This window comes from Puntigrus tetrazona, unplaced genomic scaffold, assembly GCF_018831695.1.
Source record: "Puntigrus tetrazona isolate hp1 unplaced genomic scaffold, ASM1883169v1 S000000446, whole genome shotgun sequence".
Taxonomy (NCBI): Eukaryota; Metazoa; Chordata; class Actinopteri; order Cypriniformes; family Cyprinidae; genus Puntigrus; species Puntigrus tetrazona.
The window spans coordinates 25,420-53,173 of NW_025048089.1; the positions used below are offsets into that span (position 1 = coordinate 25,420).

At 39.5% G+C, this 27,754-nt stretch overlaps 1 protein-coding gene across 1 annotated transcript; it reads left to right on the forward strand.

The window, feature by feature from the left end:
• On the forward strand, window positions 1–27,718 carry LOC122333955 (protein Niban 2-like). Its single transcript, XM_043231817.1, has 14 exons — window positions 1–157; window positions 4,518–4,648; window positions 6,118–6,246; window positions 6,505–6,610; window positions 6,778–6,945; window positions 11,734–11,849; window positions 14,446–14,550; window positions 15,062–15,224; window positions 16,114–16,301; window positions 16,385–16,540; window positions 17,119–17,232; window positions 17,371–17,478; window positions 25,564–25,675; window positions 25,771–27,718. The coding sequence occupies exons 1-14, from the start codon at window positions 103–105 to the stop codon at window positions 26,676–26,678; spliced, it is 2,559 nt and encodes an 852-aa protein (XP_043087752.1). The 5' UTR covers window positions 1–102; the 3' UTR covers window positions 26,679–27,718.
• The last annotated feature ends 36 nt before the right edge of the window (window positions 27,719–27,754 follow it).

Here is a 27,754-nt window from a genome sequence, read left to right on the forward strand (position 1 = left end):
TTTACTTGGAAGACTTAAAAGGCACGTTTCTGTAGCGTTTCCTCCGTTTCGCATCCAAAGGAACTTACTTCAACATCTGCGACTGTCATTTAGATCGCCACCATGGGTGATGTGATTTCTACCAACCTGGACGAAGGCAAGCGGGAGATGATTGCAGGTAAAACGCGTTAGCGTGGCTTTTAAACGGGAAAGGCGATTATCTGTGCTGTGGAGCTAGCGTGCTTTAAACGAGGGCTGTTTCAGGCTAAATAAGATGGGTTTGGTTAACGTGGACACGCCAGCTACAGATCTTTACTAGCTGTTTTTTTAGCAGACGCGTGCGTACACCGAACAAACCTGTACGCGTTCGCGCGCTCAAAAAAGCTGTTTTTCACTCAAGAAAAATCTATCAAAACTCACTGTCGCCATTTACCCAGATTGCCTGCCTTCTCTCTAACGGCATTTTATGTTCCAAGGAAAGAATAAAGAAAGTCAAACGTGTTTGTACAAGTTCGTGAGGTTGAGTAAATCGCAACAAATTTATTTGACGCGCGTCTTAAAACGCGACGCGACAGACGTGCGCATGTGTTCAATAACCATCAATTAAAAGTAACTCCGGACTGAGCCGTTTAAACGCCCCTTAGCCTCAAGTAGACAGATGCAGGTTTGAAGCGGACAACGCTGAGTGATACGTATTTTTGTTTTAAACACATTTTTAATATCGCTAATCGAAATGTTTTTTTTTTCCACTGTACAGTTTTTAACGTTTTGTTAACTCTACTTTTTATTCAGAGTATCGTTGATATGTTAAACAGTAGGCCTGCTTTTTGTGTCCACAGATATATTTTTTTGTTATAACTTTAATGGTCAAATTGAAAAATGTCCTTCCGTGAAGCCCATGAAGCTTCTACTTATTTTGCTGCTTCCTCTAGCTCCTAGTTATGCTTCCTCTGGTTTGGAGAACCGTTTATGTCCTCTACCTGTAAATACACCTTTAATAACTATAAATTAGTTCCCTCTCCAAAACATGAGAAATAATCACGTTCCTTTAAAGAAACATGCATTTGCAGTTAAAAAGCTTTAGGTCTGGATCACTGCAATGATGTTTGCAAGATTGGCGTTTGAGTTTTTCTAGAGACCATTTCATAGCTGTCCTGTGCGACCAACCTGACTCGTGGGAAATGAAAAGTTACCAGTCCATAATTTGTGACGTCAGTAGTGGTCGCTGTGTTTTGGATCTGCTTCTCGTCTTTTTTCCTCATGTCAGTCATAGAAAGTATCTCTAGATGAAAACCCGACTTGATAAATATAACCCGAGTGTTGTTGAGAACAATCTTCAGTTGTGGAAAACTGTTGAAAAACCAGTTTGATTGAAACGAACTTGGTGTGAGATAATTTCCTGACGTTATTATGGAAGAACAAAAGCTCTTTTTGGCTGTGACTGGAAATGTTGGATCACCGCAACCTTGTATGCACACACACACTCACTCTCACACACTCACACACACACACACACACACACACACACACTCTAAGAACAAGTCAGGACTGGTTAAGAAGTATAGGTTTCATTGTGTATGTTTGAAGTACCAGTCCAGATCTTTCACTGATGATAGGCTTGAGTCACTTGGTGAGCTGGCACTTGAAGAAGTGATCGTCTTCTTCTGAGCTCATTTCAGGGAAATATTTAATTTCTGTGCGATGAATGCAGGTGGATCTCACGCAGACGTGCAGCGCTGATGTCATGAAATGCTGAGTGTGTCTGCTGACTCAGCCCTTTGAAATTCCACCACTCTTTAGTAATGAACTGTGGGAAGATGTTTGGTCTTCACAAGAAAAGGCCGCCCTCATAGACTCTCCTTCATGAAGCTCAAGCAGTTATGAAGATGTTTGTTGTAGATGGACAGGAGGTCAGGAGGTTGAAGGGTGGTTTGAACACGGGAAATTCCTCCAGGGATCTTTAGACCTCCCTTGTGAACTATTTGACTAATAGGGCTGGATGTTTTCTGAAAGATTGAGAGCAAGTTTGAACATGTCTTGGAGTAATGGGGAAGATCTTCTCAAGGAGTCATCATGCTCTCTCTTTTGTTTTATCTGTGTCCCCCATATCTTTCCCTCCCTAGGGTTCATCTGCTGACTGCATGTGGGAGGGGATGTTTGTCAGCTTTAGTTATTTTACCGTAAAAGTAAAGTCTGTGGTCAATAAATTGATAGCTTTGACTTGTTGAAGTCAATTTTATAAATTTGTTACCTAGGTAAAATAATCTAACTGGCAGTTAAGGTAAATTTTTTTTGCTGAAATTACAAGAATGTCTGAGGGAAGTGGTCAATAAATAAACGTTTTATCGTATTGTTTTTGTTAATAAAAGCTGAAATTATCTGAAGTATAATAATAACTTTCTTGGTGAAAATAGTTTTTATTTGTCTAATAAATAAATAAATTAAAAAAAAAAAAAAATATATATATATATATATATATATATATATATATATATATATATATATATATATATATATATATATATATATATATATATATATATATATAATATAATTAGACCCAATTTATGCTATACATATTTAGCTTCTGTTATGTTGCATTATTATTTTTTATTTATTTTTCAACATGCAGTACTTTGCTTCTATGATTCAGTACTGATTTGTAATTGAATTGAATTAATATTTAGTTATCTTAATATGATTTTATTTAGTTTATTCCTTTTAAAATTCCTTTTTCTCAGTTTTTCCATGGACCTCCTGGCATTTCTCTTGCAGCCACTTAGGGTCAAAGATTAAAAGCCCTGCTCTTATGCATTATAACAGCTCCGATCTTAGGATATGACGAGTGACGCAATGTGCAGTGTTTACAACCGAATTACATTTCAAGCTTTATGTCGATACAGAGTTTTCCAGCGAATTGTTGCCAGCACCTGTTCCGTCCGTGCAATCTGGAGTGTCTAGAAACACTCTGTAAATATGCATGTGAATGAATACTGTGGAATAGTGTCAACACTGAGCCAAAGCAAACTGAGTCTACAAGTTATTCTAGTTTAGTACAATAGTGGGTCTGCTAGAGAACGGTCTGCCCTCACAGACACACCGACTGCTGCATTCACGCAAACACAACAACATGCTTTTCATTCGAATGTGCTGTAACAAGAAGCTTCTAATCTGATGGAGTGCTTGAGAAATGAGGTGTAAGTGAAGACATTCCTTCCTGTGGAGACCTTCTGTAGGCCATGGTACAGTAAAGATGGGCCCTTCTTCCTTTTCCGTTCCTGTCAGACCGTTTCTTCCTGTTTTTCTTGGAAATATGTCCTTTCGCATACATTCAGAAACGTGCCAACTTTCATCAGCATCCAAGCGTTAAAGCTTTCTTCCTGTTAATATTAAATGCCAAGTATATGGTTTGCTTCAGAGCTAGACCACTGTGCTTTGAATATGGCATTCAAATGTGATCGCCTCTGATCATGCATCACTTTTTCCATTTTATAGGCCTCTTTATATAAGCAAATTCATCTTAATGGCACCATCTTCTTTTCATAAAGCTTCATAAGCCTGCAGGCTTAAGTCTTTTCATTTTTAATGTTTATTTTCATACTGTGTCCATGTTTCCACACTTGACTGTTTTTGCAACTGTATCGCTCTTTATCAGGAATTCCCGTTTATTGTTGATCACCTTTTGTTTTGTAGCCCTATTGAATTTCAGGATCAGCATTTTCACAGATAAGAGATATTTCATCAACTGTTATAATGTAATAATATAATACATAATGTAATAATATAATACACAATATATTGTTATAAATAAATATATAATACACAGAAGTTTGCACAAAATGACTTTATTATTATTATTATTATTATTTTGGTTATTATTTTTATTTTTATTATTTAAACTAATATTGTAATGTATTTTAAGAAATGTATTTGTATTTATTTAAATGGTTAAATAACTTTAAAAATATATAATGTGCATTTAAAATTAGTATTAATATAAATATTTTTATAATAATGCTTTATTTTATTGCAACAATATTTTAGTACTACATTAGACTTTGAAGCTTGCAGACTTTATATTTATTTAAATAAATTTCAGCCTTTTGTGGTTTAATAATTGCATATTTGACTATTTTAAACCCATGCTCGCATACATGGGCTGATGATGTGTTTGACAGTGAGTCTCACTTGTTAAATTTAACATTGTAGTTTCATCATTTAAAATTCTTGGATTAAGTTACATCTCTGTTTTGTTTTGTGCCGTAAGAGGCTGGGATTTTCCTCTGTGTGTGCATCTTTGTTATCTTGCCTAATTTCTTTTTGGAGCAATTCTCAACTAAAAGACTAAAACTAACTAAACGGGTTTTTAATGCTTTGCGATGGTGATTAAATGTTTATACTGCAATTTGACCTAAAGTAATCTTTAGCAAATGCAACCTGCAATTTGCAGTGCACTCTGCAGCTGTAAAGTAATCATTTCTTTCCTTGCTGCGGTCCTCCTTTAAATCTAACATTCCTGTATCTCTGTTCCAACTTAGCCCGCACCAGCATCGTGATGGCAGAGTTTGGGAGGTTTTATGAGCAGCAGTATGCTGTGGCTTTGTTCAACAGCGTACGCTATGAGATCGAAGGAGGAGGGAATACCCAGACACAGCTGTTACATAGAAAGGTAAAACACCCTTCATTTCACCTCTTTCTGTCCAGTCATGAAGATCCCAGAGGGATGGGGAAAGATTGTCAAAGAATGGGAAAAAATGGCAAAATTATTGCCCACTCCAGGTTCAAATGAGAGTAGAATAAGCCTTCCTGGCTCGGTTTTTCCTTTTTTCTCTCTCTCTCTCCCTTTGGCTCTGCTGTACTGTTTCCCCCATTTTGAAAGATCTTTGGTTGTGCTTATCGGCATGAAGTCAGCGAAGAGGAAGTGGAGCAGATTTCACACAAGTTAAATAATTGTAACAAAGGCCTGAATAGCAGATACACACACACAAAAGCACAAAGACTTCAGACGCCATTCCACTGACTATAGCATCAAAGGATCTTTCTAATGTCATTTTTCACCAAAATTATTCAGGTGCCAGCCCACATTTCCACTGAGTCTAAGGATGATGTAACTGACTACATAACCACACAAATTAACTTGGAGCATTACTGTCTTTTGATTACGATTATTACTGCCAAAAGTTATAATCGAATACAATTCATAGCAAACAATTAATTTAACCATTAGTTATGTTTCCGACATGAAAATTGAAGTTGTTGGAGCTGCTGTCCAGTGCATGGGAACTTTGGCGCCCATCAAATGAATGTGCATCACCTGGGCGTTCTCCCAGTTTAGACTGATTATAATGGGAATTGTCTACTTGGTTTTGCCAGTCTAAGCTGTTGTTGTTTTGAGAACTTTCCACCCCCCTGTCCTTTGATATGTATTGTTTCTGGGTTGAGACGAGCATGCCTAAGGAGCTGAAACTAGCTTTTCTGCAGTGGAAAATGTCAGTTCTCAAAATCAGTCACCAACACATTGCTGGATGAAATGGTTTGATTGCATTAGGTTCAAGGGATGTTCTGAGATCTTCATCAGCCTTCAATTGTAAACACTCCTCCTTTCTTATTAGTCTCCAAACTCCCCTGGCCTCCACAATTATCAATTGTCCTTGAAGTCATTTGATCTCTACTCAACACAGAAATCTAGACCATGGCCAAGAAAACGCTTGTGCACTCGCATATTTGAAGCCCTCAGATGTTATGCACCAGGACAGCTGGACTTAGAAAATATCTGTCCGGATTTATTTGTATTTAGCTTCAAAGATTACCAGATTAACCGTGTTCAAAGGCATGTGCATACACCAGTGGTGAATTCAGCATCCATTAACAGAAAGCAGCGGTTTTGATTGTAGACATAACACAAGCTTGAATGTCTTTTTATGTACCAGTTGCTCCGCCTCTTTCTTATTTTTGGCTGAAACGCTTAGGTCTATGTTATATAAACACGTCTGAAGCTGGCCTTTTGTTATTTCAGACTGCTGGGATTGTTTCACATTGGTCTTCCAAACAACGTTCATTGTTTTGTTTAGTCATGCTTTCATCTAGGAAAATGAGTTTGATTTGCATTCATTGAAAATGCGTTTGTTCCCACCACAGGACCCTCTGAAGAACAAGTCCATCTTCTCCGGAAGTTTGTTTCAGTATCTGGAAGAGAGCAAGAAATGGAGAAGCCGATTTTTGTATGTGGGCGACTCCTACAACATCAGCTTGTATGAAAGCAAAGCGGTGAGTGTAAACTGCCGAGCATGTTGTTTTTGTGTGTGTGTGTGTTTTGTTTTGTTTTGTTTTGGTTTTTTCCCTCCCTAACTTTCACCAAAAACATGCCCAGCACAGATAATTAAATGTAAACAAAAGAAAAATGATCTGAATGTTAATCTTGCATTCACTGGACCTAAAGTGAATCTAAAGTGTACAGCTGTTGGTGGACATTTTTGTCATTTCACCAGCTGCAGAGTGATTCTGAGCTGTCCATTTCCTCTACAGGCACATGATCGAGGTCTTCACTCCAAAGGGGTCATTAACTGTGCCGGGTACAGAGCCCTGACCTCCATGGAGGAATACCTGGGGCTTCTCAACAATAGTCTGAGTGGTGAGATATTAATGGATAAAATAATAAACAGTATTTTCTGACACTGCTACTTTTCTAGCAGAATTCTAAAAGGATTCTAAAAGATAATTGTTGTTGTTTTGTCTATAATTTTCAATAATGGCTTAATTTATAACCATTTTTATGTATCGTGCGATCTGTTGTTTTAGATACAAAGGCCAAAGCTGCCAGTGCCCCATTTCTAAAATGTCCCACGCAGTTTCCTCTCATCCTGTGGCATCCATACGCCCGCCATCACTACTTCTGTGTCATGACAGAGAAAGAACAGAAGAAGTGGCATGCCGTCTTCCAGGACTGTGTGAGACACAGCAACAACGGTGAGTCGCGGCCACAAACAAAGGCTACGATTGCTGAGTTAAAAAAACTTGCCTTATCTATTTCACCTAAATCCACAAAGTTGCCATGTCAACTACTATCCAAAATAACCTTAAAGTAAATCTCCATTCCAGAGCATTCGCTGTATAATCGTTTCTTTCTTACTTGCGTCACAGTAAGAGATCAATTAACTGTGAGATTTGACCTGCAACATTTATCTTTCCTTTCTGTCACTCAAAACATAGTCTATACAACATTTCTTGCTAAATATGCTCAGGAATATCTTCATGCCTTTGTAAAAATTCATAGTATTACATTACCTTCAACTCCACCCTCGCAAATCACCTGTCTTCTGGCTTATCGTCATATTTCAAATCACACAGCAGGGTGTGTATCTATGCCTGTGTTTCTGAGGGGAAGAAGTGTTTGTGTCACTGCTTTAAATGTTGAATGCTTTTGAAATTACTTTTAAGGTGTGGAGGATGTTCCTTTTGTTATTTTAACTGATGCTAAATATCCTATGCTAGAACAGTGAACTTTCAATGCTCTTGTGTTTTGACTTTTCTTTCTTAATATCAATGCATTCTAATGATGTATTTATCTTCTAGGAATATATATATAGATAAATTATGCTGTTTTGAAGACTCTAGACGTTAATGCTGAAAAATGCATCATGGTTTTCACAAAAAGATATTAATAATGTTTCTTGAACATCAGATAAGCGTATTATACTGATTTCAAAAGTATAAAGTGATATTGAGTAGTAAAAGATGCAGAAAATTCGGCTTTGCCATGAAAATAATAAATTGCTTTAAAATATATTATTACATACACTACAGAAACGGATATTAAATGTTTTTTTTTTTGATCATATAAATGCAGTCTTTGTGAACCTAAGAGATTTATTTGAATGGTGCAAATTAAAAAAATGAGAAGTAAAAAATAATTACTGTAGTTGACACCAATAGCTTATTAAGCAGTGTTCCGACATGACACATTTAATATGGGTGTCACGAGTTTGGCATAAAGACCCGATTCCCCACCACTTCCTGGCTTCTCTACACTTTCATATCGTAAGGGCAAAAAACAATATTGCAGTTTAAATAAAAAATTTAAAGGAAATAATGTCTGAAGAATGCTATAAAGACATTGTCAATCTAATAAAAGGAGGTATTGTATTTATTGGAAGATATAAGAAATGCCCAACTTGCAGAGCAGCATAGCTCCTACATGTTGCTAACTGAACATCCTCTGACCACATGTCAACACCTTCCCATAATGCCTTGGGGCACTCTCAGTTAGGCTTGTCAAGGCATGACGGCAAATTTCTAGTTTTGTGGATCATGTAGATAATGGCATAAGACAATTTGCACTGATATATATCATCAAATACCTTAGGGTGTGTCCGATAAACAGTAAAACTATATCACTCACGGCCCAACCTCTAGAGCCATATAATCATAAATTGCTCTTTAGCATCAACCCCTCACCCATCCTATTCCTTCTCAGCAGTCCACTTTGTGGAAACCCACTCCTCCCTGCTCTCCACAGTCAGAAATCTTTTAAAGATCGGACAGTCGAGACACTAATTAGCCAGAGGCTGCATACAGTGACCTTCCTACTGATTTACCTGCACAAAATGTGCTAATTATTTGACTACCTTATTGTAACATAATTTTCATTTGTGTAACACAAACTGGAGAAAATATATTGAGATGGACTTCATTTTATCTATTGGGAGTGGTAAAGTAGGTTGTTGTTGTTGTTGTTGTTTTTTTTTTTTTTTTTTTTCAAAATTATGCTTCTGTTGTTAAGTTGAGTGCATTTTGATTAAAGATAAAACCATTATTTTCATTTAAATAACTTGGACTAATTATGTGTTTTAATTAAGGTAAATGTTGACTTTCACAAGATGTCTTAAAGAGGAAGTGTTGTTCCTCAACCCATTTCTCATATTGATTTTAAAATTAGCCTGTAACAAGGGCCTTCATGCCAAATCAATATGTACAGCAAACATCGTGAGATCTCTAGCTTGCCTCTAGGCTTTTTAAGATCCTGAAGGTGAAGTACAGTGCCTAGATTGGTATCAGGCCAAAAAGTCACAAGTGCATAGGTAGGGCCCTATGATTTCTGTGATGCATAAAACGGCAATAGAATCAGTCATATAAATGCATGTTACTGTATAACATGGAATGTCACAAAATTTAAGCGGTGGAATTTTGTGAAAATAGCACAAATTTCATAGGCCCTACATGGGGAATATCATTTGTCTGAGGCATCAAAGTGCTCTGCAAAATCCCTGAGACTAAGATGACTTCAGGTAGTAGCTCAGCATACGTGAGAACACAGCTCTGTGTTTTTGCTAGAGGGTTACCAGAGGGCAGAGAAGATCAACCACATGCAAAGCTGTGGTATTACAGCAGGTGCTCAAAGTGCTTGGGTTTTATTACAGCATTGGAAAGAAATCAAGATAAATTATACACAAAGGCTTTTCAGAGAGCCTTGGGTAAAGCAAACCACAGATGAGTGCTCTTTTAAGATGTTTGAATTTGAACTCGGGCTGTCTATGAACTCAGTGTATGTTTTAATTGACCTGTCTAGCCTTCAGGAATGGGATTAATCCAATGGAGAGTTTTAAACCATGGGGATTGGATGCAAATGTTGCATTCCGAACCTTTTTGTTCATGTGGTAATTGTATTCCAAACGTTCTTCTGACAGCCTGTGGTGGTGTTTAGTCACTTTGTTTTGTTGTAGTCGTACCCGTCTCGTTGGCAACTGGGACACTTGGTAATCAATCATAACACACCCATTACGACATTATAGTGTGAAGACCAATGGCACAAGGAAAACAAACAGGTTTTAAATTTAAAGTAGAGGTAAATGTCAATGTCATATATAGAATTGCAGACACTGTTGACAGTTGCAATACACAATCAAACGCAATGCTTTCAATTTAGCTGAAATTTAATAACAGCCCTTTGCACTAAGTAATAGGCACACTGTGACCATCTATTTGGGAAATAGCTCACATGTGAACGTGAAGAGCAGTTACTGTTGTTTTTCTTCACTGAAATTCAAAACTTTTTGAACATTTGATTTGATACATGCAAAAATGTTTATTTTTAATTTAAAGGGGCATAAAATGTATGTTCACTTGTTTTTGTTTATTCTGAAACAAAAAATGTGAATATTTTTGATATAAAAATAATTAGTATGTACAGTCTATGGTAAAAATTATGTTTGTTTGCTCTAGAGATAGCTTTCTTCCAGATTTGGAAAGAAATGTCATTTAAAAAGCTGAAATGTTTTCTTTGGTTCTTATTATTGATTCAGAGATAAGACATTTTTTGTTGCAACTCAACTAGTTCTTGTGTTTTTAGCCCAAACGGGAAATGCTCCAGTGAATGGAACAGTAATGGTAAGAGTTCACACATGCGGTGGCATAGGAACCCTGGGAACCAGCCATCCCAGGAGTCTCTGCTAACCACCGTGCAGCCCCATGCCAGAGGCGGCCCACGCTAAACTCTACCATATGTACTATTTTTTGCTCAAGACTCTCGCATTGAGTTTCTCAGGCCTGCCAGCTTGCCAGAGAAAAAGAGTGCAGCTTTTTTTTTTTTTTTTTTTCCACCTGACACTAAACGCACACACAATGAGCCACATTCAAATTTATCTTTTGATGTAAGGTGTCTCTTGTTAGGACTGCTAGTTATATTACCGGTGGACGTGTTTGGGGAAGAGGGGGTTTAATATGGATTTGGGGTTATCGTGTTTTACAGAGCACAGAACTCTAGGACTTTTTCCAAGTAGACTGCTGACAAACGCATCTAGTGTTTTCTCATGGGGCGCATGCCAAGAAAAGCTAGTTATTTTCTACTTTCCTTCAGTCTGTGTGTGCGCATGGTCTCTGTCTCGGCCTCCCTCTCTCTGGAAAATGGACGCCGAGTGGATTTCCTGTTCCTGACAGACTGTTACACACTCCATCCCTCCATCTCTCACTGCTGACTTCCTGTCTTTGTATCAGCCTGAAACGTACCACAGCACACAGATATACATGCTCCCCATCACCAGCTCTAGTCTTATGAGTGTTTGTGCAGCTTGCCATTGCTCATGCCATCTGTGTTTGTCTTCCCTTGCCCATATGTGTAACTTTATGGATCACACTCACTTCCTGCTGTGAACAGAAAAGCAACTCTAAAAGGTTGTCTTTATCTTAAAAGACTTAAATCTCCTCAAATAACAGTTGTTCAGATAGACTTTTAGTAATGGGGAGTGTGTGACTGTTTGATATCTTTTGACCATCATCTACATGGCAGTTCTTTCAGCTTTTATGCAAACAGTTCCATCCTCACTACAGTACTGTATAATTATATTCCTGTTTAAGTATTTTTCCAATAAGTCCCGTCACATTAGGTCTTGTGGATTCTCTGCTTGAGTGGTGGTAGCTTTAGTTTCCATCCATAGACTCTTAGTGAATGTAAAGATCTCTAAGTGAGGTCTTAAAAAATGATCAGCTCTTTCTCTTTACTTGCTGGAAAAAATTGACAGAAGCTGGAGAATTTAAAAACTCTTAAAGGCCAACCAAATTAAATTGTTGAAATTAATATTGTTAGTGCAAATCTTAGATGGTTTTGAGAAGACTTAAAGGATGTTGACACTCTTGTTGAATATATGAGCAATAGCATGCATGTGTTTGTATGATATTGCTCTGCTTTAGCACGGCTGTGATTTGGCCATGGGTAATCATATGAGATGTTATAATGTCATGTTTCCTGATCTCTCTCTCTAGGACTGTCGGAAGAGTGCAAGGTAGCGACACCAGCTTTCACAGACGCCCTGCGGCTCTACAGGCAGGACAAGGGTCACTACGGCACCTGGGACATGATGTGTGGAAACCAAGCACAGGTTTGAGAACATCATTCAAATTAGTTTGGAACATCTGGCAAATTTCAGAAATAAATCATCCTTTATACAAAACCGGATGCTTTGCATGTGAAATGCATCATATCATTTAGTACAGTATGTTTACTAGTAAGTATAATGTGCTCCTGATGTTATCTAATGAGCCTTAGACATTGTCTTGAATTCATGGCATATAGGAATATAGGGAAAATCAAAGCTTCCCTGAAAAAGAATGAGACCGAGAGGAGGAAAGAACAGTTCAGACAGCGTTTATCCCTGTGCACTTCTGTTTTCCTTGGATCGTTCAGGGAGAGTTTCCTCTACATGTTCTCAATCCAGGCTTTATCTTCTGTCCCAGACAGGTGGGAGGGCACCCAAACTCAGGTGGCTCGGGTGTAGCTAACACTCTCTTAAATGAGCAGTATTAATTTCACTGAAAACTTCAGCAGTGAATTTAAGAGAATCTAGGTTGAAAAAATGAGGTCTGCAAACTTAAGGTGGTCTACTAGCCTGACAAAGGTTAAACCTGACCACCATATTTTAATGTGCTAATACTTGTGATTATCATAATAATTTTTCTAAACGGCATGTTCCTCTGTCCAAAACTCATTTAAACCCACAAACATACCAGTACAATGTTTCAGTTCTTTCCATCTGACCCGAAGCCCATAGCTAAAAGACTAGCTCTTTTTAAGCTTTATCTTGATAAATCAGACTGATCACTCTGTATTTAAGCTCTCTACCGTGCTGGAGCAGCACAAACCCTCAATAATGTCTAAACCGCAAAGCAGAGAGACAGCTGAGAATGTGTCATTAGAGGGGTGAGTTATGGTCAGGTCTCTGGTTTAAACTGCTGTCTCATTTTAGTCATAATGCGCTAGAAATAACCTTCCTAATAGATTTAGGAATATCTTGCCTGGTTCTCACGTACACACACAGATTTGAATAAAATGCAAATAGGCAATCATTAAAATAATTGGGTGCTGGTTGTCCTCACACCTCGCATGCATACACGCATACAACACACACACACACACAATTTTTTTGTCTTTTTTTCATTAGATAAATATTCCTTTATCCAAAATTAAAAAAAAAAATAATAATTCACTGCATGTTGGGTTAAATGTTAAAAGTTAAAATGCCTTTTAAATGCCATTTGAATATTTTGTCATCTACTATAGCTTTAAAATGACTTTTATGTGCGCAGTCAAGTCTGATGAGACACTGTTAGTCACAGGAGGTCACTTATTGTGCATTATTGTCAAAGATTGTTGTTACTAAAAAGATGATGTTAAATGTATTTTCTGGGGTAGTCAACAGCATAAGTTATATAGCTTTGGTTGTATTTTGATGTACCTGGAATATTCCTTTAAAAGCACACTCACACCTTCCTAAGAAATAGTTTGTTTTGACTTTGATTTGAAGGCAGTTTTTTGCTTCCTTCCAGAACACACCCTGGAAATGTTTCTTATGAATGAGCTTTTTGTGTGTATGAAGCCAATTAATTCTGTTCTTACACTTTAACCAAGGAAAAGTACTAGGAGTTGAATGTAAAGAAGGTATTGACATTGTCCTCTTCATCCCGCCCTCAGCAACGTTACAGGGCGTCACGGTCAGCCTGGATGTGGCACACACTGGAAATGGCTGTGTGTCTGTTATTACTGCTGGGTGTGGGCCGTCTGTTTTTTGTTTTTTTTGTCAGGGGGTCTGTGTGGTGTTACTTCCCACCTGGCCCCTGCGTTGCTATGGAAACTGGGCGATTGGAGGGTTGAGAGAGCGATTCTGTACTATTTACTCTTGGATGAAACTGTCAGAAGCTCAAGGATTTAAGAGGAACTTGAACTCATCCCACTCACCCAAGCATCTTAATGAAGTTCATCATATAGTTGCTGACACTAGTATGTTCAGGCAAGCCTATAGCAGTAATTTGAATTCAATTAGCCATTACTCATTAATCCTTTTTATGTGCATGGTGTGACCAGATGCTTTACAGGCGTGACCAGCTAATACACCTCAGGTGTCAGGTCACTGCTGACTTTTGCCCTCTCTCTCTCTTTCTCTCTCTCTCTCTCTCTCTCTCTCTCTCTCTTTCTCTTTCTACCTATCTTCCATCAAACACATTTGTTATCAGGCAACATTAGAGTGAGCCAATCTTAATAATTAGACAGTGAGTGTGTCATACTTGGCGTTTTATTCATAAGCCAATTGTCCTATCCCTAAAAACACACATGAAAAGAACCGATTCTTGCAGACACATTTCTCGGGCATCAAAGGTTGTTTCGGTTTTGGCTGTCATGCATTGAGCATGAACAAAGCAGCCGTCTGTGATGGGTGTCTGTGTTGTGGATTTGAACGATAAAGCATTGTTTTCCGAATTGATAGTTTGACATTGTACGGTCTGCAGTCTAGTTACCGAAGATATGCATGCAAAACCACTGAGCTGTTAGCATGAAGTTAATGATGCTCTCGAAACCTTGTCAGTCTTATCAGTTTTTTTAAGCACTATTCAAATTCTGCCATTGCTTACACGGCAAGTGAAAGAACCATTTAAGTAACAAAGTATTTTTTTCAATTTGCATCTGCGTGCTTGTGTATCTAGATTCTTGCTAACCTGGTGATGGAGACTTTGCACCCTGAACTGAAGAATCTGATCGTACCTCGGCTGAAAGGAAAACTACAACAGAGACAGAGGGACTGGATGCTGGTTGGTTCTCATATGTAAATTCTGAAGCTGTAAAAACCATTTTCATAATATCATAATGCTTCTCTTGGCAATACATGTATTTAATTACAATGGATATAAAAATTAGATTCCACTATTAGATTACTATTTGAATAATAATAATGTATTAATATAAAAGTTTTTGTGTGTACTATTACACAGTGGAACATTAGAAATTGTTTAACACTGTTTGATACTTCAATGGCTCATAGCTCTTGAAATTTTGATGGCCTTATCTGTGTAAGATTCTTACCTTGGTGACAGGTTCATTATCTTGTAATGGTTAATACATTACACAAACAATTTAGGTTTTAAGGCATAAAAACAAATTGATGTGATCAGCAAATGTCCTGAATGTGCTGAATTTTCCAACTGCCCCACTTTATTGTTGTGCCTCTATTGAATTACATTTGCTACTTGATTAAGAAAATTTATAAATGAATATGTGTATCTGCTGCGAAATGGTTTATCATCTATTTGTTTGCTCTGTCAGATCTCAGATGCAGTATACAGACAGGTGCTGTCACAGACAAAAACTCAACACGAAGCTCTGGCTCAAGTATGTGAGGTGGAACGTCCCCGTCTGGACTCTGCTTTGCGCACAGATATGGATCAGATCATCACGTCCAAAGAACACATTTCTGGAAAGATCCGTGGTAAGAGAAAACACATACATTGCACCGCACACTTTGTGCTTTAAAAACACAACTTTTAGTAAAAAGCAAAAACATGTGATTTGTGACAATTAAGATCTTAAGATTCTATAATTATGTATAATAATGCTTTATCATCAGCCTTTTTCTTGTGTTCTGATGATTCAGTATTAAAGATACTTTTTGAATATAAATAAAATTGTGACTTCCATTTAATACACAGATTATGCCACAATTTATTTGAATATACCCTATTCTTGTGCTGCACAGTCTTTCACTTTCTTTCAGTCTCACATTTTTCCACATGATCCTTCTTTCATTGGAATTCAGTCTCCATCAACATAGTTTGACTTTAACCTAAAAAGCTTTGACCTTCCTACCATAATGTAGGTTTGGCAAGAGTACTACATTTTTCTTGTGTCATTTGTGGCTAGGACTGTGTTCCACCCATAACACATTTCAAATAACACAAGCTAAATGATCTTGACAGCATGTTTTTGAGTATTTGTATGAGCCTTAAATTACTTTAGAGTCCTTCTATGTGTTTGTGACGGCTCCTTTTTTCTTAGCGAATAATAGGGGTTGTTTTGACTCACAGGGCAGGTGCTTGTCACTTGTCTGCAGATACCAAGGCTCATTATTTGGCCTAGTCTTAAGCTTTCATAATTGAGTCTTTTCTAAAGTGTCATTTTGTATGACACGCAACGAGACAACATTCGAACATAAAAGCACCCTTGTAGCTCAGGATATTCTCTCACAATCTAAAACCAACACATGTGGAATTTCACATGTGCTCTAAACATTTCCCATGAATTTAACGCAACCCTTTAGATATTTTTTTTTCTCTATAAGAGGCATTCTAGTGCACTTATATTTGTTTGTCTTCTTGAAGCATTGGTGTTGCCCCGTGTCGAACAGCTTGTGAGAAGCAAGGTTCAGCCCTACATCCACTCCATCCTGGAGGCCCTCATGGAGCCTACCAGCAGAGGATTCTCTGAAGTGAGAGACATCCTCTTCCGTGAGCTGGTGGAGGTTAGCAAAAACACGATGAACGATAGCAGCAGTGAGAAACTGGGAGAGGTGAGGCAGGGCTTTATTAACAATGTTAATGTTATCGGAGCCTTTTTTTAAAGCAACAGCTAACTCAAAATCCTTTTTTATAGCATATGGACAAGATTTCGATGTTGGCCTTCCATCCGGTGAAGATGCAGAGCTGTTATGAGAAGATGGAGGCATTGAACCTCGAAGGCCTCCAGCAGAGATGTGATGTGTCCAGTCCCTCCGTGTTCATCCAGAGAGCTCAGATCCTCATGAGACAGGTGTCTTTCCTCTGTTTTTAAATATTAACTAAAAAAAACTTCATGAAGTTTTGCAGTACTTGGCATTAGCACTTGGAATCGATTTGATATTAATCATTACATAGCCTGCATTAATGTTTTTTTGGTGCCCAAAAACAAAATAAAAAACAAGCATTCACATCGATTTAGCAGTGAGGCCAAAAGGATGAATCAATAAGACGAATGCATATTAAAGAGCAGTTTATTGTTAATGAGCGCCACCCTGAGGTAATACCTCTTATTGCATGTATGTAATTTAAGACCCATACAAAATCAAAGTATACACTGTTGTCTGACAGCAATTTTTAAAATAAATAAATAAAATACCAAGTGAAATGGATCACGTTTATCAGTTAATCTATCGGTATATTCTATTTTGGTATATAATATCCTATAGTCATCTTGGTTTTATATGAATGCAGAAAATGTGCATAGTATTACTTTTACTTTGTGATATGTTATTCCAAAATAGCCGTTGTCCTTAAGAATTCTATCATTTTTACAAATAAACCATCAACCGATGATAATCCTTTCTAAAATGTCTCTATTGATGTATGTAGCAAATGGACAACGCAGTGCACACGTTTGAGCAGCTGGTCCATCAGAGTCTAGACGGCCACAGTGGAGAGGATCTCTGCAAGACCATCCAGCGCTGTCAGGACAGAGTGCTCAAAGTAAGTGTGTTAGTTTGGTCTTTGCTCTGCTCTACAGAGCTGAAATAGGTTTTGTCACGCAGCTCCTGGCTCATTGCTGTATTAGACACCTCATTCATTAAAACTTGGTTTAAATTCTGTTTTGTTTGTGACCTGCAGAAATATGATTACGACAGCAGCACAGTGAGGAAGAAGTTCTTCAGAGAGGCTTTGCTTCAGATCATCATACCGTACATGCTGAAACAGCTCGCTCCATCCTGTTCACCGGTTCGTACAAGGAATCAGCCTCTGACTTTTAGAAGTGCTGTTCTGTGTCTTAAAATTTTTTTTTACATTTTTCCTACTGTGTCGATCTTTTAATATTTCTGAGATATTATTGGGGGTTATTATTATTATTATTATTATTATTATTATTACTATTATTATTTGTAACCGTGTAATTTATCATTAATTTCAAAATTTAATTTCATTAAATTCAAATTTATTTACTTTATTGTTAATAATAGTAATATTGGTGCTGCAGATCATAGTAGTGATCTACACACACTAAATTATCTGATTACCAACAATACTACAGCTATCACCACCACTACTATTATTATCACAAATTTGGTGGCTTATTAATATTAATAATAATAATAATAGGTGGTAGTAGTTTTTTTTTTTTTTTTTTAAACCAGATAATATTTTATAATAATAATAGAATGAGATGACTATGTAAATACAAAATTCTGTTTACAAATAGTACAACCACCACTACTGTTATTAGGAGTAGTAATATTATATGGAATTGGATTTTAATAATAATAATAACATCCGTTATTCTAATCTATTTATTACCGTGTTCGTAATAATAATTATGGTGCTGCTAATGATAGTAGTAAAAAATGTTACAAATACTACTACTACTACCACTTCATTATTATAATTTATGCATTTATTACATCTAGTAGTATGTGTAGTATGTGTAGTAGTAGTAGTAGTAGTAGTATGTGTAGTTTGTGTAGGAGTAGTATGTGTAGTAGTAGGAGTAGTATGTGTAGTAGTAGTAGGAGTAGTATGTGTAGTGGTAGGAGTAGTATGTGTAGTGGTAGGAGTAGGAGTAGTATGTGTAGTGGTAGGAGTAGGAGTAGTATGTGTAGTGGTAGGAGTAGGAGTAGTATGTGTAGTGGTAGGAGTAGGAGTAGTATGTGTAGTGGTAGGAGTAGGAGTAGTATGTGTGGTAGTAGGAGTAGAGATGTGCAGTGGCAGTGGTAGGAGTAGGTGTAGTGGTAGTAGGAGTAGTATGTGCAGAGGAGTAGTATGTGTAGGAGTAGGGAGCAGTATGTGTAGTAGGAGCAGGAGTAGTATGTGTAGTAGAGTAGGAGTAGTGTGTGTAGTAGCATAGTAGTGAGTAGTGTGTAGTAGGTGTAGTATGTGTAGTAGGTAGTAGTATGTGTAGTAGGAGTAGTATGGTAGGTAGTGAGTAGTGTAGTATGGTGAGTATGTGTAGTAGGAGTAGTATGTGTAGCAGGAGTAGTATGTGTAGTAGGAGTAGTATGTGTAGTAGTAGAGTAGTATGTGTAGTAGTAGAGTAGTAGTATGTGTAGTGGGAGTAGGTGTAGTATGTAGTAGGAGTATGGTGTAGTGAGCAGTAGTAGTAGTAGGAGTAGTAGTAGTAGTAGTAGCAGTAGCAGTAGTAGTAGTAGTAGTAGGAGGAGTAGTAGTAGTAGTAGTAGGGAGTAGTAGTAGGAGTAGTATGTGGAGGAGTAGTAGTGGGAGTAGTATGTAGGAGGAGGAGTAGTAGGAGGAGTAGTAGAGAGGAGTAGTAGTATGAGGAGGAGGAGATGATGTAGGAGGAGTAGTATGTGTAGGAGTAGTATGTGTAGGAGGAGTAGTATGTGTAGGAGGAGTAGTGTGTAGGAGGAGTAGTATGTGTAGGAGGAGTAGTATGTGTAGGAGGAGTAGTATGTAGGAGGAGTAGTATGTGTAGGAGGAGTAGTATGTGTAGGAGGAGTAGTATGTGTAGGAGGAGTAGTATGTGTAGGAGGAGGAGTAGTATGTGTAGTAGGAGTGTGTGTAGTATGTGGAGTAGTACGTGTAGTATGTGTAGTATGTGTAGCAGGAGTAGTGTAGTAGGTGTGAGTAGTAGGAGTAGTGTGTGTAGTATGTGTAGCAGGAGTAGGAGTATGTGTAGCAGGAGTAGGAGTATGTGTAGCAGGAGTAGGAGTATGTGTAGCAGGAGTAGGAGTATGTGTAGCAGGAGTAGGAGTATGTGTAGCAGGAGTAGGAGTATGTGTAGCAGGAGTAGCAGTATGTGTAGCAGGAGTAGGAGTATGTGTAGCAGGAGTAGGAGTATGTGTAGCAGGAGTAGCAGTATGTGTAGCAGGAGTAGCAGTATGTGTAAATGGAGTAGCAGTATGTGTAGCCGAGTAGCAGTATGTGTAGCCGATAGCAGTATGTGTAGCCGGAGTAGTAGTATGTGTAGTATGTAGCAGGAGGAGTAGTGTAGTATGTGTAGCAGGGAGTAGTAGTATGTGTAGCAGGAGTAGTGTAGTATGTGTAGCAGGAGTAGTGTAGTATGTGTAGCAGGAGTAGTGTAGCAGGTGTAGCAGGAGTAGTGTAGTAGTAGCAGGAGTAGGTGTGCAGGAGGAGTAGTGGGTGTAGCAGGAGTAGTAGGTGTAGCGTATGTGTAGCAGGAGTAGTATGTGTAGCGTATGTGTAGCAGGAGTAGTATGTGTAGCGTATGTGTAGCAGGAGTAGTATGTGTAGCGTGTGTGTAGCAGAGTGAGTATGTGTAGCGTATGTGTAGCAGGAGTAGTATGTGTAGCGTATGTGTAGCAGGAGTAGTAGGAGTAGTATGTGTAGCAGAGGGGAGGAGTAGTATGTGCAGCAGGAGGAGGAGTAGTATGTGTAGCAGCAGGAGGAGGAGAGTATGTGTAGCAGTAGGAGGAGGAGTAGTATGTGTAGGAGTAGGAGGAGTATGTGTAGTAAGAGTAGTATGTGTAGTAAGAGTAGTATGTGTAGTAAGAGTAGTAGTGTAGTATGTGTAGTAAGTAGTGTAGTATGAGTAGTATGAGTAGTGTAGTATGTGTAGTGTAGTATGTGTAGTGTAGTATGTGTGGTAGTGTGTAGTAGGAGTAGTATGTGTAGTAGGAGTAGTGTAGTATGTGTAGTAGGAGTAGTATGAGTAGTGTAGTATGTGTAGTAGGAGTAGTGTAGTATGTGTAGTAGGAGTAGTATGAGTAGTGTAGTAGGAGTAGTATGAGTAGTGTAGTGTGGTAGTATGTGTAGTATGAGTAGTATGAGTAGTATGTGTAGTAGGAGTAGTATGTGTAGTAGGAGTAGAGTAGCATGTGCAGCAGGAGCAGAGTAGCATGTGTAGCAGGAGTAGAGTAGCATGTAGCAGGAGTAGAGTAGTACGTGTAGCAGGAGTAGAGTAGTACGTGTAGCAGGAGTAGAGTAGTACGTGTAGCAGGAGTAGAGTAGTACGTGTAGCAGGAGTAGAGTAGTATGTGTAGTATGTGTAGCAGGAGTAGTATGTGTAGCAGGAGTAGTATGTGTAGCAGGAGTAGTATGTGTAGCGTAGTATGTGTGTAGTAGGAGTAGTATGTGTAGCAGGAGTAGAGAGTATGTGTAGTAGTAGTGTGTAGCCGGTGTAGTAGTATGTGTAGCCGGGAGTAGTAGTAGGTGTAGTAGGAGTAGTAGTAGGTGTAGCAGGAGTAGTAGGTGTAGCAGGAGTAGTAGGTGTAGCAGGAGTAGTAGGTGCAGTAGCAGTATGTGTAGTATGTGTAGCAGGAGTAGTATGTGTAGCAGGAGTAGGAGTATGTGTAGTAGTATGTGTGGCAGGAGTAGTAGGTGAGTATGAGCAGTGTAGTAGGTGTAGTGAGTAGCAGTAGTGGTAGCAGTAGAGGAGTAGTAGGGTAGTAGGTGCAGCAGGTGAGTAGTAGTAGTATGTGTAGCGGGAGTAGTATGTGTAGCGTGTGTGTAGCAGCAGTAGGGTAGTAGGTAGTAGAGAGTAGTAGTAGTAGTATGTGTAGCAGAGTAGTGTGTGTAGCGTATGAGTAGCAGGAGTAGCAGGTGCAGCAGGAGTAGTGTGGCAGTGAGCAGTAGGAGAGTAGGAGTAGTATGTAGTAGCAGGAGGAGGAGTAGTATGAGTAGTAGCGTAGTGTAGCAGGAGTAGTAGGTGTAGCACGTGTAGCAGTGAGTAGTATGGAGTAGTAGTGAGTAGTATGTGTAGCAGGAGTAGTATGTGTAGTATGTGTAGTAGGAGTAGTGTGTAGTAGGAGTAGTGTAGTGTAGTATGTGTAGGAGTAGAGTAGTAGTAGTAGCAGGAGTATGTGTAGTGCAGTAGTGGAGTAGTAGTAGGTGTAGCAGGGTAGTAGTAGCAGGAGTAGTAGGTGTAGCAGGGTAGTGTGTGTAGCAGGAGTAGTAGTATGTATAGTAGCAGTAGTAGGTGTAGCAGGAGTAGTATGAGTAGTGTAGTACGTGTAGTAGGAGTAGTGTAGTAGAGTAGTGGAGTAGTAGAGTAAGAGTAGTAGTAGGTGTAGCAGGAGTAGTAGTAGGTGTAGCAGGAGTAGTAGTAGGTGTAGCAGGAGTAGTAGTAGGTGTAGCAGGAGTAGTAGTATGTGTAGTAGTATGTGTAGCAGGAGTAGTAGTATGTGTAGTAAGAGTAGTGTAGTAGTGTGTAGTAAGAGTAGTATGTGTATATGAGTAGTGTGTAGGAATGGAGTAGTATGTGTAAAGGAGTAGTATGTGTAGCCGGAGTAGTATGTGTAAATGTAGTAGTGTAGCAGGAGTAGTATGTGTAGCGATGTGTAGCAGGAGTGAGTATGAGTAGTATGTGTAGCGAGAGTATGTGTAGTATATGTGCAGCAGAGTAGTATGTGTAGCGTATGTGTAGCATGGAGTAGTATGTGTAGGCGTGTGTAGTAGAGTAGTAGTATGTGTGCAGAGTAGTATGTGTAGCAGGAGTAGTATGTGTAGCAGTGAGTATGTGTAGCAGTGAGTAGGAGAGGAGGAGCAGTGTGTAGGAGTAGGAGAGGAGTAGTATGTGTAGCAGGTAGTAGCAGCAGTGTGTAGCATGTGTAGCGTATGTGTAGCAGGAGAGAGTATGTGTAGCAGGAGTAGTAGTATGTGTAGCAGTATGCAGTAGCAGGGTAGTAGTAGTGTGTAGTAGTGAGTATGCAGTAGTAGTGCAGGTATGTAGTAGTGTGCAGTATGTAGTAGTATGTGTAGCAGGAGTAGTATGTGTAGCAGGAGTAGTAGTGTGTAGCAGGGAGTAGTATGTGTAGCAGGAGTAGTATGTGTAGTGAGGTGTAGCAGAGTAGCATGTGTAGCAGGAGTAGTATGTGTAGAGAATGTATGTGTAGCAGGAGTAGTATGTGCATGTGTAGCAGTATGTGTAGCAGGAGTAGTATGTGTAGCAGTGTAGTGCAGGAGTGGTGTAGCATGTGTAGCAGGAGTAGTAGGAGTAGCAGTGTGTAGCAGGAGTAGTAGGGAGTAGTATGTGTAGCAGGAGTAGGGAGTAGTATGTGTAGCAGAGTAGGAGTAGTATGTGTAGTAGTAGTAGGAGGAGGAGTAGTATGTGTAGTAGTAGTAGTAGGGTAGTGTAGTAGCAGGATGAGTAGTAGGAGTATGTGCAGGAGAGGAGTATGTGTATGAGTAGTATGTAGTAGTAGTAGGTGTAGTATGTGTAGTAGTGTAGTATGTGTGCAGTAGTAGTAGTATGTGTAGTAGTAGTGTGTAGCAGGAGTAGTAGTGTGTAGTAGTAGTGTAGTATGTGTAGTATGTAGTAGTATGTAGCAGGAGTAGTAGTATGTGTAGTAGAAGTAGTAGTATGTGGTAGTGGTGTAGTATGTGTAGTAGGTGTAGCAGGAGTGTAGTAGTAGTGGGAGTAGTATGTGTAGAGATGTAGTGTAGTATGTGTAGTAGTATGTGTGAGTATGTAGTAGGAGTAGTAGGAGTATGTGTAGTAGGGTAGTAGGGTGAGCATGTGTAGTAGGTGTAGTAGGAGTAGTGTGTGTGAGTGTAGTAGGAGTAGTATGTGTAGTGGAGTAGGAGTAGTGTGTAGTAGGGGCAGGAGTAGTGTGTAGTAGTAGAGTAGGAGGAGGAGTATGTGTGTAGGAGAGGAGGAGTGGTATGTGTGAGAGGAGTATGTGTAGCAGTAGTAGTAGTAGTATGTGTAGTAGGGAGAGTGTAGTAGAGTAGTAGTATGTAGTAGGAGTAGTATGTGTAGTAGCAGTGTAGTGTGCAGTGAGTAGTAGCAGTGAGTAGAGCAGTATGTAGTGAGTAGCAGTAGTAGAGTAGTATGTGGAAGTAAGAGTAGTATGGTAGTAGTGTAGTGCAGTATGAGAGTAGTAGCAGGTAGGTGTGAGTAGTGTGTAGTAGGAGTAGTGTGTAGTAGTAGCAGTGAGTAGTGGTAAGTACAGCAGTGGAGTAGTAGTGTAGTAAGAGTGGGAGTAGTGTGTGTAGTAAGAGTATGTGCATGTGTAGGGCAGTATGTGTGTAGGAGTAGTGGTAGGAGCAGTAGGAGAGTAGTGGTGTGCAGTAGAGTGGGAGTAGCAGTGTAGCAGGAGGAGCAGTAGTGTGGTAGAGTAGTATGTGCAGTGTGGCAGGAGTAGTAGTGTGTAGTAGGAGGAGCAGTGTGTGCAGTATGTGGTGTAGTAGTATGCAGTAGTAGGAGTAGTAATGTGCAGTAGTAGGTGTAGTAGTGTGCAGTAGCATGTAGTGGTATGTGCAGTAGCAGGAGTAGTGTAGTAGTGAGTGTGCAGTAGCAGAGCAGTAGTGTGTGTAGTAGTAGGAGCAGTAGAGTAGTAGCAGAGGAGCAGTAGGAGCAGTAGTAGTGTGTAGTAGCATGCAGTAGTGTGTAGTAGTGTGTGTAGTAGCAGAGAGTAGCAAGACTGAGTAGCAGTGTAGTAGTAGTGCAGTAGTGTAGTAGTAGTAGTGGGTGCAGCAGCAGCAGGAGTAGTGGTGTAGTGTGGCAGTGGTATGTGTAGTAGTGGTAAGCAGTAGTGTGTGTGGTGTGTAGAGTAGTATGTGTGGCATGTGTAGTAGTAGTAGTAGTAGTAGTGCAGTAGTAGTAGCATGTGTAGTGCAGATAGTGTGCAGCAGTAGTGGTAGTGTGTGTGTGGTGGAGTAGTATGTGTAGTGGTGGTGGGAGTAGTATGTGCAGCAGCAGCAGCAGTGTGGTGTGGTAGGAGCAGTGTGCAGTAGCAGTAGTAGTATGTGTAGTATAGCAGTAGTGGCAGTAGCAGTGCAGTATGGAGTGTGAGAGCAGCAGTGCAGTAGCATGTGCAGCAGTGTGTGCAGCAGTGGTGTGCAGCAGCAGGAGCAGCAGTGTGTGTAGTGTGCAGCAGCAGAGCAGCAGCAGCAGCAGCAGCAGCAGTAGTATGTGCAGCAGCATGTGCAGCAGTAGGGGTGTGTAGCATGAGCAGGAGCAGTAGTAAGGTAGCAGTAGCAGCAGCACTGGTAGTAGTGGTGTAGTAGCAGGTGCAGTAGTAGTATGTGTAGTAGTGCAGTAGTAGTGCAGTAGCACTGGCAGTAGTAGTAGTAGTAGTGAGTAGTAGCAGCAGCAGCAGTAGTAGTAGGAGCAGTGCAGTATGCAGTAGCAGTAGCAGTAGCAGGAGCATGTGTAGTAGTAGTAGTAGTAGTAGTAGGAGTATGTGTAGTAGTAGTAGTAGTAGTAGTAGTAGGAGTATGTGTAGTAGTAGTAGTAGTAGTAGTAGTAGGAGTATGTGTAGTACTAGTAGGAGTATGTGTAGTAGGTCCAGTAGGAGTGTGTAGTGGGTCTAGTAGTAGCAGTAGTAGCAGCAGCAGGTAGCAGTAGCAGTAGTAGCAGAGCATGTGTAGTAGTAGCAGGGAGCATGTGTAGTAGTAGTAGGAGTATGTGTAGTAGTAGTAGTAGGAGTATGTGTAGTAGTAGTAGTAGGAGTATGTGTAGTACTAGTAGGAGTATGTGTAGTAGGTGTAATAGTAGGAGTATGTGTAGTAGGTGTAATAGTAGGAGTATGTGTAGTAGGTCTAGTAGTAGTAGGAGGTGTAGTAGGTCTAGTAGTAGTAGTAGTAGTAGTAGTAGTAGTAGGTCTAGTAGTATGTGTAGAAGGAGGAGTAGTATGTGTAGAAGGAGGAGTAGTATGTGGAGTAGGTCTAGTAGTAGTATGTGTAGAAGGAGTAGTAGTATGTGTAGAAGGAGTAGTAGTATGTGGAGTAGGTCTAGTAGTAGTATGTGGAGTAGGTCTAGTAGTAGTATGTGCAGTAGTAGTAGGAGTAGTATGTGCAGTAGTAGTAGGAGTAGTAGGTGTAGTAGTAGGTTTTACACAGAATTTTGGTGTTATATTTTGAGTAAAATAAAAAATTGTATTTAACATCTAGGACCTACCCAAGTTCAAGGAGCTCATCTTTGAGGACTTCTCTAGGTTCATACTAGTAGAGAACATCTTTGAGGAAGTGGTCCTGCAGTCAGTCAGCAAGGACATCATGATGGGTGAGTGTTTGCACAATATAGCACAGGCTCCATACCTTACTGCTTAAAAATAGCTGTATGTATAATAATGTGTTTTCTGCCTTTGCGTTATGTAGCTGTGAAGGAAGCTGCGGTCCAGCGAAGGCACAACCTGTACAGAGACAGCATGGTCCTGACCAACAGCGACCCCAACCTGCATCTTCTGGGAGAGGACACCATTGACTGGGCTGGCCAGTTTGGAGGAGGAAAAGGAGAGAGGCAAAGTGGAGAAGTGACCAACAGGAAACGCAAACAGATTGTCTCCATGATCCACTTGGATGGGATGCCTCTGCCGTACGAGTCCTGCCAGGAAGTACCAGGAGTGGACGGCATCCCAGAGGAGAATGAAGGGCAGACAGAACAAGATCTTCAAACAGAAAAGCCTGTGAACCCGATCCAGCACGTACCCATCAAGGAAGAACCAGGTTCTCCTGACAGTATCAATGAGATCCGAGACCTCATAAACCCTGTGCTGGAAGTTGTCGAACAAGATGGCTCACAGTTGACCAATGGGATGTTGCCTTTGGAAGAAGGTGATGAGGTAAAGCACATCACAATGGTAACGGAGATCGTGCCAAGGGAGTCACCAAAAAAGAATGACCTAGATTCGGATACTGCCCAGATTGAACAGTCTTCAGAAGAGGAGCAGTGCGTATCGGCCATTGAAAGCGCCATTCAACAGATCGAGATCGCCATCCAGGAAGACCCCAGCGAGAACCTGAGCGAAGGCGCCATCGACTCGGATGGAGAATTCGTTCAAACATCTCCCAACTCCAGCCCTCTTCATCACGATGACAGTGGCTTTCAGTCCCCAGCCAATGAGAATGTAGAAGAAGTGGAGCCTCAGCCAATCACAGATGAAGTGGTGGACACAGAGCAAGTGATGTTAACTCTGGTGGAGGAAGTGAAGAGTAGCATCGATTTAGACGCAAAGGCTCCTTGTGATGCTTCGGAAAAGAAATTGGAAGTCCAAAGAGAAAGTTGAAAGTGAGAGATAAAACATTTTACAAACTGAAAGTGTTTGCTGACACTCTTTTTCTTTTGCTTTTCATTCAGCAACACTTCATGGTTGATTTATTTCAGCCAATTTGTTGTTAATTTAATTTTATTTGAATTTGGTTTTATTTTTTGTTTTTCCCGTTCTTTTATTTTATGTAACTCATGACTCCCACGCTAATTACAATGTGGCAGAGGTTTCATAAACTGTCATTATCTTGTTAGACTGCGGTTTGGTTGAAGGTGGTGTAAACCGGCATGCTTTTACCTCTTGACATCAGTTGAGGAGGTTAGTATTATAACTAAATCAAATCTATGGACTTCACCTGAATGTATTTATATGTACAGTGAGGTGGACTGGCGCGTTACAATTGATCTTTAAAGTACAGTGATATTTCATAAGGGCCAACTGAAACATTCATCTTTTTTTTGCCTTCCGTTACTTGTGGAATATATTTAAACACTAATTGCACATGTATTCTTGCAGCTTCATTAAGCACTTAAACAATACTACAGAAACGTAAATTAAAGCTTGCTTTTTAATGCTTGTAGCCTTTGTGGTTTTAAAGTGAGCTATTTCCTATAAAATGCATCTCTGTGTAAAAATGTGTCCTGTGACCCAGATTCACATCCTCCACCTATTTACGTGCATTAAGATGGAAACCTCATTACAGATTGAGCTTCACGGCCAAGGTTTAAAGTAAGGTGTATAAAAATCCTCAGAATCAGTTTGTATTTTAGTTTAGTAGCTTTGTGGATAATTTGAGGAATTCCGAGACCCCATACAGGACTGGAGGGCAAAGGTTTTCTCTGGCATGCAGCTGTGGGATTTTTTTTTTTTTTTTTACTAAACTGTTAATTCATTACTGGATATATTTATGTTTTACCGTTTTCTGCTCGTGTATCTAACATTTTAGCTCCACACATATTTCACTGGTTATTTATTTTTAAAGTGTTGTGATTATTTTCTGCATCTTCTGTTCCTTTTGCAAGGCAGCGATGGATAAATAAATGACTATTATTTTGAAATGTTTATGCTGTGCAAATTCATTTAAGACCATACCC

Excerpts from the sequence above, each read along its gene's own strand:
- LOC122333955 (XM_043231817.1), top strand. The coding sequence starts at position 103 with ATGGGTGATGTGATTTCTACCAACCTGGACGAAGGCAAGCGGGAGATG. Across the intron at positions 14,551-15,061 it reads GACAGAGGGACTGGATGCTG|ATCTCAGATGCAGTATACAG; the intron begins GTTGGTTCTCAT and ends TTGCTCTGTCAG. Across the intron at positions 16,302-16,384 it reads GCAGTGAGAAACTGGGAGAG|CATATGGACAAGATTTCGAT; the intron begins GTGAGGCAGGGC and ends CCTTTTTTATAG.